The sequence below is a fragment of the Leucopleurus acutus genome (assembly GCF_964270905.1).
Source record: "Leucopleurus acutus genome assembly, chromosome: 13".
In the NCBI taxonomy this organism is placed as follows: domain Eukaryota; kingdom Metazoa; phylum Chordata; class Mammalia; order Artiodactyla; family Delphinidae; genus Leucopleurus; species Leucopleurus acutus.
Genome location: NC_139155.1, coordinates 55664976 through 55677392, shown reverse-complemented (window position 1 = coordinate 55677392; position 12417 = coordinate 55664976). Strand labels below are relative to the sequence as shown.

Below are 12417 nucleotides of genomic sequence, written 5' to 3'. Positions count from 1 at the left end.
AGAACACTTCCTCTAATGTAAATGAAGCCTTCCTGGGACTTAGGAAGATGAGAATCCGAAATCCAAGAAGCTTCCTGGAAATCTCATTGTGGCTCTTTCTCTAGAATGTAAACATGGTGACAGTTACAAAGAATTCAAGGGAGCAAAAATATCAAAATAAGAGCAGGAATCTTTTGAAACTTGATAAAAATTAAGTTCTTTGTTACCAATTGGTCAATAAATTCACCTTGTGACTGGATGTTTTTGAGAGCAAGTGTGACTAACAGTTTGAGATGTGACTTGACATTGAGCATTTTTATGCTAAAACTTTGTTTGTGAATCTCTATCCACAGCCTTTAAAGAACTGATGGCTGAAGTATGTAAAACAATAGGTAAGTTCTCACAGGGCAGTGCTTCATTCTTCTCCAGGATGGGCTTACAGGTGTTTGAAATAATGTGTTTTCTTCTTGCAGCTTTGTCTGCAACAGACCTGAAGATCCAGAGCACAGTTGAGGGCATCCGGCTGTACTCTCTTGTTACTTACTACGTGGATGATCTGAAAGTTAACTGGTCCCACAAGTAAGTAAATAACAACGTAAATGCTGTGTAGAAATTCTTTCTCCACTCAGGGGAAGGACTGGGAAAAACAACAACCCTCTGTTCCTCTCAGGTAAGGCGTCTTCTTACTTCTCGGGTCTGGTGTTGATGAGTGTAGGACAGAAGCACCAGCCCATCCCTTTAGTGTGAGGTTAGCACTCTCCCTCAGCACGTACATGGTGAGGCCAGCGATGGCTTAAAGCCTCTGTCTTTGTGATCTGGGACGTATCATAACTCGTAGACGCCTCAGTAACGTGACCTCTGTCTCCGTACAGTCATGCTTTGCCAGATTCTTATTCCATCTTTCTACACACTCCTACGCCACGCTGTGCTCTGGAACAAAACTGAGGCAGCATTGCACCAGATTTCCTGTTGTATGAATTAATGGCCAATGACCCAACAAGCCTGATCTAGAGCAGTGCCCGAGTTTATCATCGTTGTTGTTCATAGCAGTTGGCAGAGTGGGTACTAGCATGTTTCCTTGGAAGGTTTTGGAGATCTCAAGATGACTTTGGGAATGTGTATTTGAACTGGATTGGGCCTGAAGATCTGTTCTAATCCAGGCTTCCTTCGCGCAGTTATAGAGGGATTTCACTCAAGCTTTCCTTGGGGATTCCAAGAGCTAAAGTAGGTTTCTTAGTCAAACCAGGTCTCCCACTTATACCGTCACCAGGGTCCTTGATCTCTGTGCTTCCTTGAAATTTCCTGAGCTGAAAGAGGACAGCAGTCTGCCAAAGAAACATGTCCCTTTAGTCCACTCTTGGGATGCAGCAGATGCCAGTTCCCGAAGTCCTTGTGAGCCTCACTGAGGAGGAGGTCGCCGTGGCATCCCTGGGAGGATCTTCCCTTCAGTGGACATTTACAATACGCTGGGCACTGCTCCAGGCCCTTTAGATGTGTGAATTCATTTAATATTCAAACTCTACGAAGTAGGTTCTTCTCACTTTAGCGACTAGGAAGCTCAGACTCAGGGAGGTGACTTGCCTGAGGTCACACAGCTATGTGACAGGTGGAGGGCTGAGCCCAGGCAGCCTGGCTCCAGAGCCCCTGCCCCATCACGGCAGTACCCCGGGTTCAAGTTGCATTAAAAGTCTAGACTGAACATTTAAGCAGAGCTGGGTCCCACAAAACAGTCATTTGTGTTTTCTCTAAAATGACTTCACTGTTTTAGAATAGTATTTTATTACATTTATTATCATTACTAATAATTCCCTGAGTTCTTTAAAAAAAAATGAGAACAAGTGAAATTCCACTTTGAATGCTTGGAGTTTCATGCCTTTGTTCTATTTCTTTCAGAATACATTTTAGGAAAGTAATTATAAGTTAAAATAGATCAAATTCTAGGAAATTCCTCCGTGACATCTAGGACATTCTAATATATCCCTCTGAAGAATGAGATGATAAATTAATTGAATCATCAATCAAAAGGCTTTACATCATCTCTAAAAGAATACATGTTCAAAAAAATTAGAACATTGGGTTTTGAGGAAACTGCTCCCAGAGTAACAAGACATAAACTTTGTTTGGTCTAGTCAGCTAAATGCGTGTTTTGTGTGCACACACATGTGTGCCTGTTAAAAGGTCAGGAACCAAGGACTGGTTGTCTTCCCTGTCTTTATGTAAGTGTGTGGTGTGATGAGGAAAAAAACCTTGAAACGGGTTTGGATCTTCACTTTGCTCCTGTCTTCCCTTGGATCTTAGATAAGTCATCTAATTTTCTGAATCCCAGGTTTCTCTCATATAAAATAGGAGCAATAATACCTGTTCTAGCTCATAACACTGATGGACCCAATGAGAGAATGAATGGCATTTTGTGAACCGTGAAGTGCTTTACAAACCTAGCACCTATTAAAGGTACTACTATGCATATTAGCTAGAGATGAAAGAACTCAGACAGACTTACCATTAGCAAAGCTGAGGACTATCTGTCTTTCTAACTCTCTAAGACATATACTGTATTGCTCAGGCTAACGTCTATGTGTACAGATGGGTTCCTTTACCCTACATTTTATGGCATTTTAATTTTAATATCTTTTAAAGAATGTAGTATATAAGAAAAATGCTGAATATTTATTTGAAGTCTGAAATTTTTTTGGTGGAGATTTTTTGGGTTTTATTTTTTTAAGTTCATTTTGTTTATTACAACCACAAACATAATACATGTTTTAGAAAATATATTTAATATCATATTACAACTTAGAAAGAGTTTATACTATGGTATCATCCATGGTTTTCCTAGCCATAGTATGAACATTTTGGGGTACTTCCTTCCGGTCTTTATGCATAATTGTTACCATAATAAAGTAGTTTTGTATACTGCTTTTTTTTTCTTACTTCCTCACGTTTACAAACTCTTCATAGAGTTTATTTTAACATCATTGAGAGTACACTACCTCTGCCTTCCTCTTACTTCATCTGTAACAGTAGCATTTCTAGACTGTCAGATGAAAGGGTTCTATTTGCTTTTATTCTCTTGTAAAGAATACAATGCATGGGTATGCTGGTGACCTACTATAGAATATGGGGAAACTCACATCCAGGGTCAGAGAAAGTGCCTCATTCATTCTGACAGCAGCTCTACTTTTCATTTATTCTTGGCTGTACTACTGAGTGCACGTTTACTTTTGTTTTAAATAGCTTTGTAACCATGTGTGTCAATAGATGTCAGCCCCAAATGAACCTCTTTAGGTCTGTTTTTAACTAGCCTGTAAAATCCCATTTATAGCCACGGACCATCTGCATGAAATATGCAGTAATATAATATGGACTTTGCCCTTCTCACTTTAAAGATTCCCTTAGTCCTACAGATAAACCTGAGTGGAAGCAAAGATAATTAATACCCCTGAGAAGTATTGGTGCTACAATCTGGGCCCCAGACTGCTGTTGGGAGTGAAATATGCAGACTGCCAGACCCCCACCCCAGGCCTTGGAATCCACGCTCTGTGATTCAGGGCCCATAATTTCTCTGAAGCAGAAGAACATATGCCGATCCCATGTTATTTCAAAGTCTGTACAACTTTATGGTAAGACCTTCAGTAAGAAGAGACAAAGTAAAGATAAGCTCTGGATGAAAGCCAATGATTACGATGTTTTCTTTTGATAAAAACAGCGGGACTGCTATTAAGTACACAGACAGAGTTAAGAGTGGGGTCACCGGGGAGCAAATCTGGCTGCAGATCAACGAGCCCACTCCGAATGACAAAGGGAAATACGTGATGGAGCTCTTTGATGGCAAAACTGGACACCAGAAGACAGTGGATCTTTCTGGACAAGGTAAACGGATATTCTGCAGGTTGGAACCTCCTGTGGAGATGAGGGCATTTTAAAAAGAATGAAGTGTGATAAGAGGGCATTACGCTTGACTATTGGAAGATGATGGGAGATTTTAATAAAGCAGTTTAAATTCAGCCACGGTGGTAGAAGCAAAAATTCAATGAGTGGAGAATCAGTAAAAAGTAAAGTGGAGACAGTGAACGTGGAGAGAAAGCACTGCTTACAGAGAAGGGCAGGTTGGTTTACAATCAATTGAGCAAGAACAAACACTGAGAAAGGATCATTTTATGGTGACTGAAAAGCGAGCATGTTCATAGAGTCCAAGAAATCGGTTGATTTGGAAGGATTGGAGATGTGAATGATGGGGAATAATTGATGTCTCAGGGTTCTGAAGAACAGAAGCTTGGAGTTGCGGGGCAGAGGTGAATGCAATGGCTTTGGGAAGGAGCAGGGATACCTGTTCTTCAGAAACCAGAAAGGAGTAAATGTGAATAAGCAAAGGTAAATATTGAGGGGAACAGAGGGAAGTTAGTAAGTGGCCTCAGATTTCTCAGCCTTTTGGGAGAATGAGGGGCTCTGGAAAGAATAGGGACATGGAGAAGAAAGTAATGAGATGCAGAAGGCAGTTTTCCATCTAAGAACAGACAGGAAAGGTGATATGCAGCTATGAATTAGAATTTTAAAAGTTAAAAAATGTACAATCACAAATAAAAAGTTAAAAACCCTGTGCCATTTCTCCCTCTTCTGGTACTTTGCTCATCTTACTCTTTCCTAAAGAAAGAAGGAGTTTGTATGAAGTTACCAAAGGAGACTGTGGGCTGACTTTTCCTCTACGGCTTCGTATATTAAAGTGCAAAGACTCTTCCTGTTTTCATCCTCAGAGTAGATTCACAACTTAGAGAGCAGCCTTTCAACCCTGCCCCGGGTTGTTTTGGGCTGAGTACCCCTCTCCTCCCCCCCCCCCCACCCTTTATGACTGGAAAGGCTCCCTGAAGGATCTCTGTGGGGATGAGCAGCTCCCCAGGGACTTGGTCCCCCAGCCACACTGTGCCCAAGTCACAGCCTGCAGAGATTGTGATGGGGAATTGCTTCTGCGATCCATCTGACACTTGGAGACACAATAGAAAAGGGAGACAAGACGTGGGCAGATACATTCAAAACTTATTTAAAATTTGCTTCATTTAACTACCCCGCCCTCAAATCCCCCTTAAGCAAAAAGGTCCTGGATTGTCTGACCAGCGTTGCCACTGGCACCAAACACACTGGCTCAGCTGTGCCCATCGCCTTCTAGTGTGGCCTGAGCAGGAAAAGCAGCCCCAACTAGCCTGCCTTAGCCCAGCTGGTCTAGAGACTTTAAGCCTGGCTTTACGCTTATTTTTCCCTTCTGTAAAGAAGAGAGCAAACTAGTATTATGGACATATTTTCTAGACATAAAATGTTGTGATTCCCAGACCACAGAGGAGCTTAAAGATCAGGTGAGAGAAATTTAAAAGTGAAGCTTTATGGCCTGAAGTCTTCCAAGTGCCTTACTCGCAGGCTCAGGAAAAAAATAATTATCTTAGAGCTCCATAGCTCTCATTTCCTTGTCTCCCTGTCTTATTTTTCGTCTGCTGCACAGTGTACAAGCATCGCTTCAGGCCCACACTGGCCCGCACTGTGATCGTAGTAATTCCTCGTGCCCTTTACCGCAAACGCACGGGCAGGACCACAGAACTGTCCGGCTAGGAGGCTGTGACGTGAGGGATGATTTAATGAGAGAAAAGCTTTTCTGATGCTCAGGATGCTTAATAGACAACCAATCATTTTTTGAAACAGACCTTTCTTTCCACTTCATCTTCGGCAGAGCAAATCTTTCCCTTTCTATTTGGAGGGTTGAAGGCTTCTCACTGAATTGAGAGCTTCTAAAATCCACTATTTCATGCTTTCTGCCTAGAAAGTGTTTGCTCCTCTTGTTAAGCCCATCAAGTTGTAGAGGGACCGCTCGGGCGCAGCCTCATTCAAAGCCAGCTGAATTTTGTCTGGACCGCTTACACTGCCCTACACTGGTCTATTAAAGGATGTGAGCTTTAATAGACCCCTGTGTGTGGCCAGTTCTGGGAGAGAAAATTCTAACTTCTCTTTTTTGTCTCTTCAAGCGTACGACGAAGCCTTTGAAGAATTCCAGAGATTAAAGTAAGTCCCTCTTTCCCAGCGATGCCACGGGCACTCCTGTCTCTGATGCGCGCTGCTCCCCATTGGCTGTCAGAGGGTCTTTCATTCGGGCAAGCGCAGTCTGAGCAGCATTTCCTGCCGCTTTGTTGAGCAGCAAAAACATGAAATGCAGTCGAGGTTGGCTACTTTGAAGTCACACTAAAACAAAATCCTTCTTTGTTTGTGTGTGTGTTTGTTTCTCTCAACCACAGACAAGCTGCCATCGTGGAGAAAAGTAAGTAAACCCCTTCGTGTTTATTCCTGATGTGGTTTCAAAATAAAACTTTTGTTTTTCTGTTATGACTGCAGATGTAGGAGAGTGAAAGCATTTTTTTTCCTTTTCTTTCATTTCTCTCTCTATATTTTAAATCTTAGGTGTTCTGCATGTGTTTTCATTTAGTCTCTTCAGTAGAATGTCTGTGAAAAGAAGGTCTCAGGTTACACTGTGAGAATGGCACCCAGCCTTGACTTGAAACACCTCTGGGCTGCAAATCACACAGTAGGATTTTAATCGCTTGCAGCAGGTGCCGGGTGTCAGAAAAATGTATATATGTTAAAGAGAAGAAAAAATAGGAAACTTTGTAGGTTTGGTATCAGGTGAATCGCTATAGCTGGTCCCCCAGCAAGTAGTCCCATTTTCCTGAGGGGCCAAATAAGGCTGAGTGACCCTGACCCAGCAGTCAAGCCTGTGTCCCTAAAACTGTGCTGACTCCTGACCTCTCTCAACCGTGCTTCACACAGAAATTTCTAGAACTCAGTCTACAGGATCCCAGGAGTCACAGACGAATCATCGTGATAACTCAGGTTCTTTCTCAGTGTGGGAGCAGAACCTGAAAACTGATGAGGGTTAAAGTTGTAGGGTTGGCCCTGAGCTGGGTGGAAGGGAACCAGGAGGAAGAGTGAGAAGTGGAGTTGTCCACCTGTCAGTGGCTCCTGGTCACTCAGAAGGGAACTTTTCACCTTTGACCTGCAAGGCCTTCCTCCCTCCTTCCCCCTCCTTCCTCCCTCCTGCTCCTGCCCGGGGCTTGTGAGGCCGAGGCCAGCACCGGGCACAATGGGAGCGTGTCAGAGCCAGAGCCAGGCCTCGCCCGTTCTTGAACTCTCTTGTGGACAAGGAGCCTGACCCTCCCTCTGCTTCATATGCTCCTTCCAGAGGTCTCTGGACCACAGCAGCTCAGAGCCGGAAGAGACCTGAGAGCCCTTCTAGCTCCATGTTCTTAAACATTTGCATAGAACACTTAGTTCAAACAAAATCTTCCCAATATATAAAATAGGTAAGAGCTGAATTATCTTCGGTGGAGTCAGGATGAATCCCAGCAATGCCACGGAGCAGAGTTTAGAAGCTTCATGTCCATGGGTTTAACGCAAGCCCCCCGCCCCACCGATGAGGACACTGAGGTCCACACAGCGACGTGACTCACCTAATACCACACGGCAGGTGGTGCAGGGGGCCAGGTGATGGGCTGGGCCCACAAGTGGTGTAAGGGCAATGGAGTCGGCAGGAGAAGGCAGTTAAGACTCATTCAAAGATTCGGCCTGACTTACTGGAGAAGGGATTGTATTGATAGAAATAAGGAGGTAGAGTTACACATTCATTGACGTAGGCTGAAAATGAGAGGGTGGCGGCTACTGCGTTAGTGTTGACTGAGTGACAGAAAGGTATCCGTCCCCGGGGCCGAGGCAGTCACACCCACAGCACAAGGCTTGCGGGGGAGGGGGGGTGTCAGCCCTGGATTTCAGCACCCTTCCCACCCCCTGTCCCCTCAGCCATAGACAGGAGCTCTGCAGAGCATCTCAAGAACTCCCGGGAGATGAGGAAGGGGAGCTCTCTAGGGAAGGCCCCAAGGAAAGCCCACATCTTCTCCAGCCTCCAGATCTCCCTGGCACACAGCCTCCGGTTATGCAACCTTTTCAAATCAGAGAGAAGCCCATGAAAGAGGCCAAGATCTGCTCTGCCTCCAGGAGAGCCAGGGCTGAGAATAGCCGGGAAAGTTACAGAGCAGATCTCGATACAACAGAGTGACCTCAAGTTGATATTTCAGGTACAGATAGAGGCACCCGTGTGTGAAGAAGAAGAACATTCAGAATTACTGGATCATTTTCTTATTTTGCATATTGAAAGCAGGCATAAAATAACTGCAAGGAGAGGGAAGCTAAACGGGAAAATGAGTCCCGCTGGGAGGCTTTGTGCGTGTGATTGCTGGCGCTCGTCGTTTCAGTGATTAACCAGAGATGCCTGTGCTTGCAGATCGCGCCCGGGTAGTGGGAGGTCTCCCCGATGTGGTCACCATCCAGGAGGGCAAGGTAAGCATGGAGCACTCCTGTCCCCAATTCTACCACGCTAGGAAGGGGTTCCAGTGCCCCAGACTTTGTTCCTTCTTTTAAGATGCGTCCTACCATCTTCATCACATGCCACGGCTGCTTACGCCTGACTTCAGAATAGCCACACACAAGGTTCAAAATGCAGTCAGTTTTCCACTCAGCTTAATGTTTCATAGGTCAAGCATCAGGATGCACGTTTGTCTGATGTGGGTATATGTAGACCTCTTAGTCTCTTTCCAGAAGTGATTTCCCTTTAACATCAGGAGAAGCAGAAAATGTTCAGTCATAACTATGTGATGAACATAATTGAAGAAGCAACCTCTCACACTAGTAGAAAATGGGCTGACCTATGAGATTCCTCACCTTTGGAGGGAAACGTGCTGCTCTGTGAATTTCTACAGGCCCCTTCTCAGCTGAAAACTGATTTATTTCCATTTGGTTTTAAACTGGTATTTCTTGGATCCATAAGAATCTCTCTGAAGAGCAGTGAACGTAATTTCTAACCTGGATTCACTTTCTTCATCCCTGTGTTTCATTAAAACAAATTTAATATGCCAATCACAGGAGGAGGGGTGTTTGTAGTGGAACAACATCTTTTCCCACCTCCAAAGGGCAATGAAGATGTATGATGGGTGACTGGGACTATGATGATAAACAGGGCACATCTAATGCTTTAAATGAGAGGTCAGTTCATCCAGCTATGTTTCTTCGTGCCTGGAAAATAGGACCACAGTTGACTTTAAGCTCAACTGCTACAGGGTTGCTTTTGTTTTGAAACTCTATTTTCCATTTTCTTCACCTAATGAGGTTCAAAATATTCAACTCACTGGGTGGTAGTGAGAATTAAGAGAGAGAATGTATGTGAAAGCATCCCGTGATCTATAACTCAAATATATAGTACAGGTAAGAGTTTTCCTGGACACCTAAGGTGCATGGGAGTTTTGTTTAGTTTTGATAAAAGTTTTAATATGCACGAAATCACAGTTTCCCGGAACATACACGTGGTCTGCTTGGATAAATTCAATGTCGATAGTTTGATTCAAATAAATTCAATGTCATATTTTTCTTGCAGAAATGTGTTTGCAGAATAATTCAGTCAGAAGTGCTAATTAATCATGGGAAGAAAACAAATTTCTTAATATCTACCCAATTCTAAATGATACTCTTACAGAAGAGGTAACAAGTGATCATATAAGGTCCTTCTAGATAGAAGGCTGTCCTTTTCCCTGTATATGGTGAGCCCTAGCTCTTTTCCTTATAATTTCTGGACTTCGGTAAGAAAAAAAATGCAAGAATGGAATTTAAAATGTGAAGTAAATTTAACATCTTTGGTCATCAGGAAAATGCAAATTAAAACCACAATGAAATATCATGACACACCTATCAGAATTGCTAAAATAAAAAGACAGTGACAACAACAAATGCTGGTGAAGATGCAGAGAGACTGCATCAGTCCTACATTGCTGGTGGAAATGTAGACCAAAATTATACAGCTACTTGGGAAAACAGTTTGGCAATCTCTTAAACAAATGAAATATACATTTACCATATGACCCAGCAGTTGTACTCCTGGGCATTTATCTCAGAGAAATTAAAACTTATGTTCACATAAAAATCTGTACACAAATGTTCATAGCAGCTTTATTCATAATAGCCCCCCACTGGAAACAGCCCAGATGACCCTTACAGGTACATACATACCATGGCACACTTCTCAGCAATAGAAAGGGACAAACTATTGATACCTGCAATAACTTGGATGAATCTGCAAGGAATTATGCTCAGTGTAAAAGGCACTCTCAAAACGTTACATTACTGTATGATGCTATTTATATAATGCTTTGGAAATTATAAAGTTTTAGAAATGGAAAACAGATTAGTGGTTGCCAGGAGTTAGGAACAGCTTGGGAGGGAGAAGTGGGCGTGGTTATAAAGGGACAGCGGGAGGGATCCTTGTGGGGATGGAAAGGTTCTGTATCTTGACTGAGGTTGTGGATACATGAACCTAGACAGGTGATAGAATTGAATAGAACTAAACACACACAAATACAAGAAAAACTGGGGAAATCTGTTATGTCAATGTCAGTGTACTGGTTGTGGTATTATACTGTAGTTTTGTAAAATGTTACTATTGGGGGAAACTGGGTAAAGAATATACAAAATCTGTTATTTCTTATACTGTATATGAATCTATGATTATCTAAAAAATATTTCAACAAAAATATAAAGTAAAATTATAGGCCTAAACATTGATCTTTTAAAATAAGAGGGTTTCAGCACAGTTGGTAATATAATAAAATATTAGGAACTACAAATACATGCTGGCAGGGCACCTCTGCAACTGCAACAGCTCGAGTGGGTTTGGGGGGAGAAATAAAATGAGGAAGATGGGATATGAAAATGAGTCACATTATCTGAAGCAGCTGTTAGGATTCTGCTGCTGGGCCCAGTGACACAAATGAAATGCAAAAGCAAGCAGGTGGAGATCATGGCAACGAGGAGATTTCTCTACTGAGACAGAGTCCAAAACGCCACATTAGAGCAAAAAGGCATCTGTGTGTTTATGGGAACTGGAAGCAAATGCCTTTGTGGGGCTTTGACGATAAATGTTCCCAAAGCCAGAAAGCCAAGGCCCCAAAGAAACCTACTGAGGTGTGATTTCAGACTGTAACTCACACAGGTACACGCAGCCCAGCCCGGGAGGTTTAGGTTTATCCTCCGTCCGGTCAGGCCGACCCCCAGAAGGACGCTTCAAGTTGGATCGTTAATCTGATACATCTCCTCCCCTCTCATGAAACCTGTTTTCCAGGCGCTTAACCTCACCTGCATAGTGTGGGGAGACCCGACTCCGGAGGTCTCCTGGCTGAAGAACGAGAAGATCTTGGCCTCGGACGAGCACTGCAACCTCAGGTTCGAGGCCGGCAAGACCGCCTACTTCACCATCAGCGGGGTCAGAACGTCCGACTCGGGCAAGTATGGGCTGGTCGTGAAGAACAAGTACGGCTCGGAGACCAGCGACTTCACCGTCAGCGTGTTCATCCCGGAGGAGGAGGCGAGGACAGTCGCCGAGGAGCGCCCGAAGGGCAACAAGAAGGCCAAGTGACCGGAGGGCGAGTGGGCCGAGGGGGGCGAGCCACCCCGCACTGCCTCGGGCTACATGTGTGCGAAGGGTTCGAGCTGAGCGCGAGGAACTCTCCGTGCTTCCTACTCCCTATTTTTGTGCTGGCTTTGGGGGTCGGGGGGGATTGTCAAATCTTTATTCATATAAGAAAGCACCAACTAACGACATTTTAATCGTTTTTCTTTACCTACAAATTGTGTTAAGAAAATAACATTGGTAGCGCAAATATTAGGAAACAGTTTTAAGGCAAAGAGCAGGGTAAAGTCAGAGGGCCGTTGAACGGGGGCGGGAGACACGTTCTGTGGAGCCGTCTGGACCTGCCAGCCTCTCAGCAGTCAGTTCTCCTGGTTCGCAGTGAGGCGGCAGCATCCAGTCAGACGAGACAAGCTATTAAGTCAGTCAGCCTGTGTCGTGTGTTGTAACAAGAGCCGTGTGCGTTCTGTGGGCGGCCTGGCGATTTGGAAGCTCTGGGTCCTAATAAACAGTTCACACCCCTCCACTCCCCCGTCAGTGCTTCTCTCCTTCTTACTGGTTTAGCTGCCCAGCTGGGTGGCCTCCGCTGGGTGACCTTTCTGGCCTCTTCTTGTAACACGTCTTCTGAATTTTAAATTCCTTTTGGTTGAAGCAGTGCCTTCACAACACAATCACATAAGGCATCCCAGGTCGGTTGAAGTTCAGAGGTGTGAACTTGCTCCGTCACTGTGCATCTGGTAGCTCACCAGGCGATCTGTCAGGTCTCCTCCATTGTTAAGATACCCGGAGTCACCGAATGTAATGTGTCAACAGAGGATAATAAGACAGCGTGGGGCGTCTAGCACCAGAATTGGCGACTAAGGCCACAGCTGAGAATAAAAGACACTACAGGATGGTCACTCTAAGTTCAGAGAACTGCCAGGTCTGGGGCCTGCCCCTTGCGGCAGCGTTTCTGCTTGAGG

At 44.2% G+C, this 12417-nt stretch overlaps 1 protein-coding gene across 1 annotated transcript in view; it reads left to right on the top strand.

The window, feature by feature from the left end:
• MYOM1 (myomesin 1) overlaps window positions 1-11482 on the top strand; it is a 161178-nt gene extending 149696 nt beyond the window's left edge. Inside the window, exons 35-41 of the mRNA XM_082852834.1 lie at window positions 333-371; window positions 453-558; window positions 3686-3849; window positions 5985-6021; window positions 6252-6274; window positions 8288-8343; window positions 11171-11482. Of these exons, the coding sequence (XP_082708960.1) occupies window positions 333-371; window positions 453-558; window positions 3686-3849; window positions 5985-6021; window positions 6252-6274; window positions 8288-8343; window positions 11171-11464 (719 nt within the window). The 3' untranslated portion in view covers window positions 11465-11482. The remainder of the gene's footprint in view (window positions 1-332; window positions 372-452; window positions 559-3685; window positions 3850-5984; window positions 6022-6251; window positions 6275-8287; window positions 8344-11170) is intronic.
• The last annotated feature ends 935 nt before the right edge of the window (window positions 11483-12417 follow it).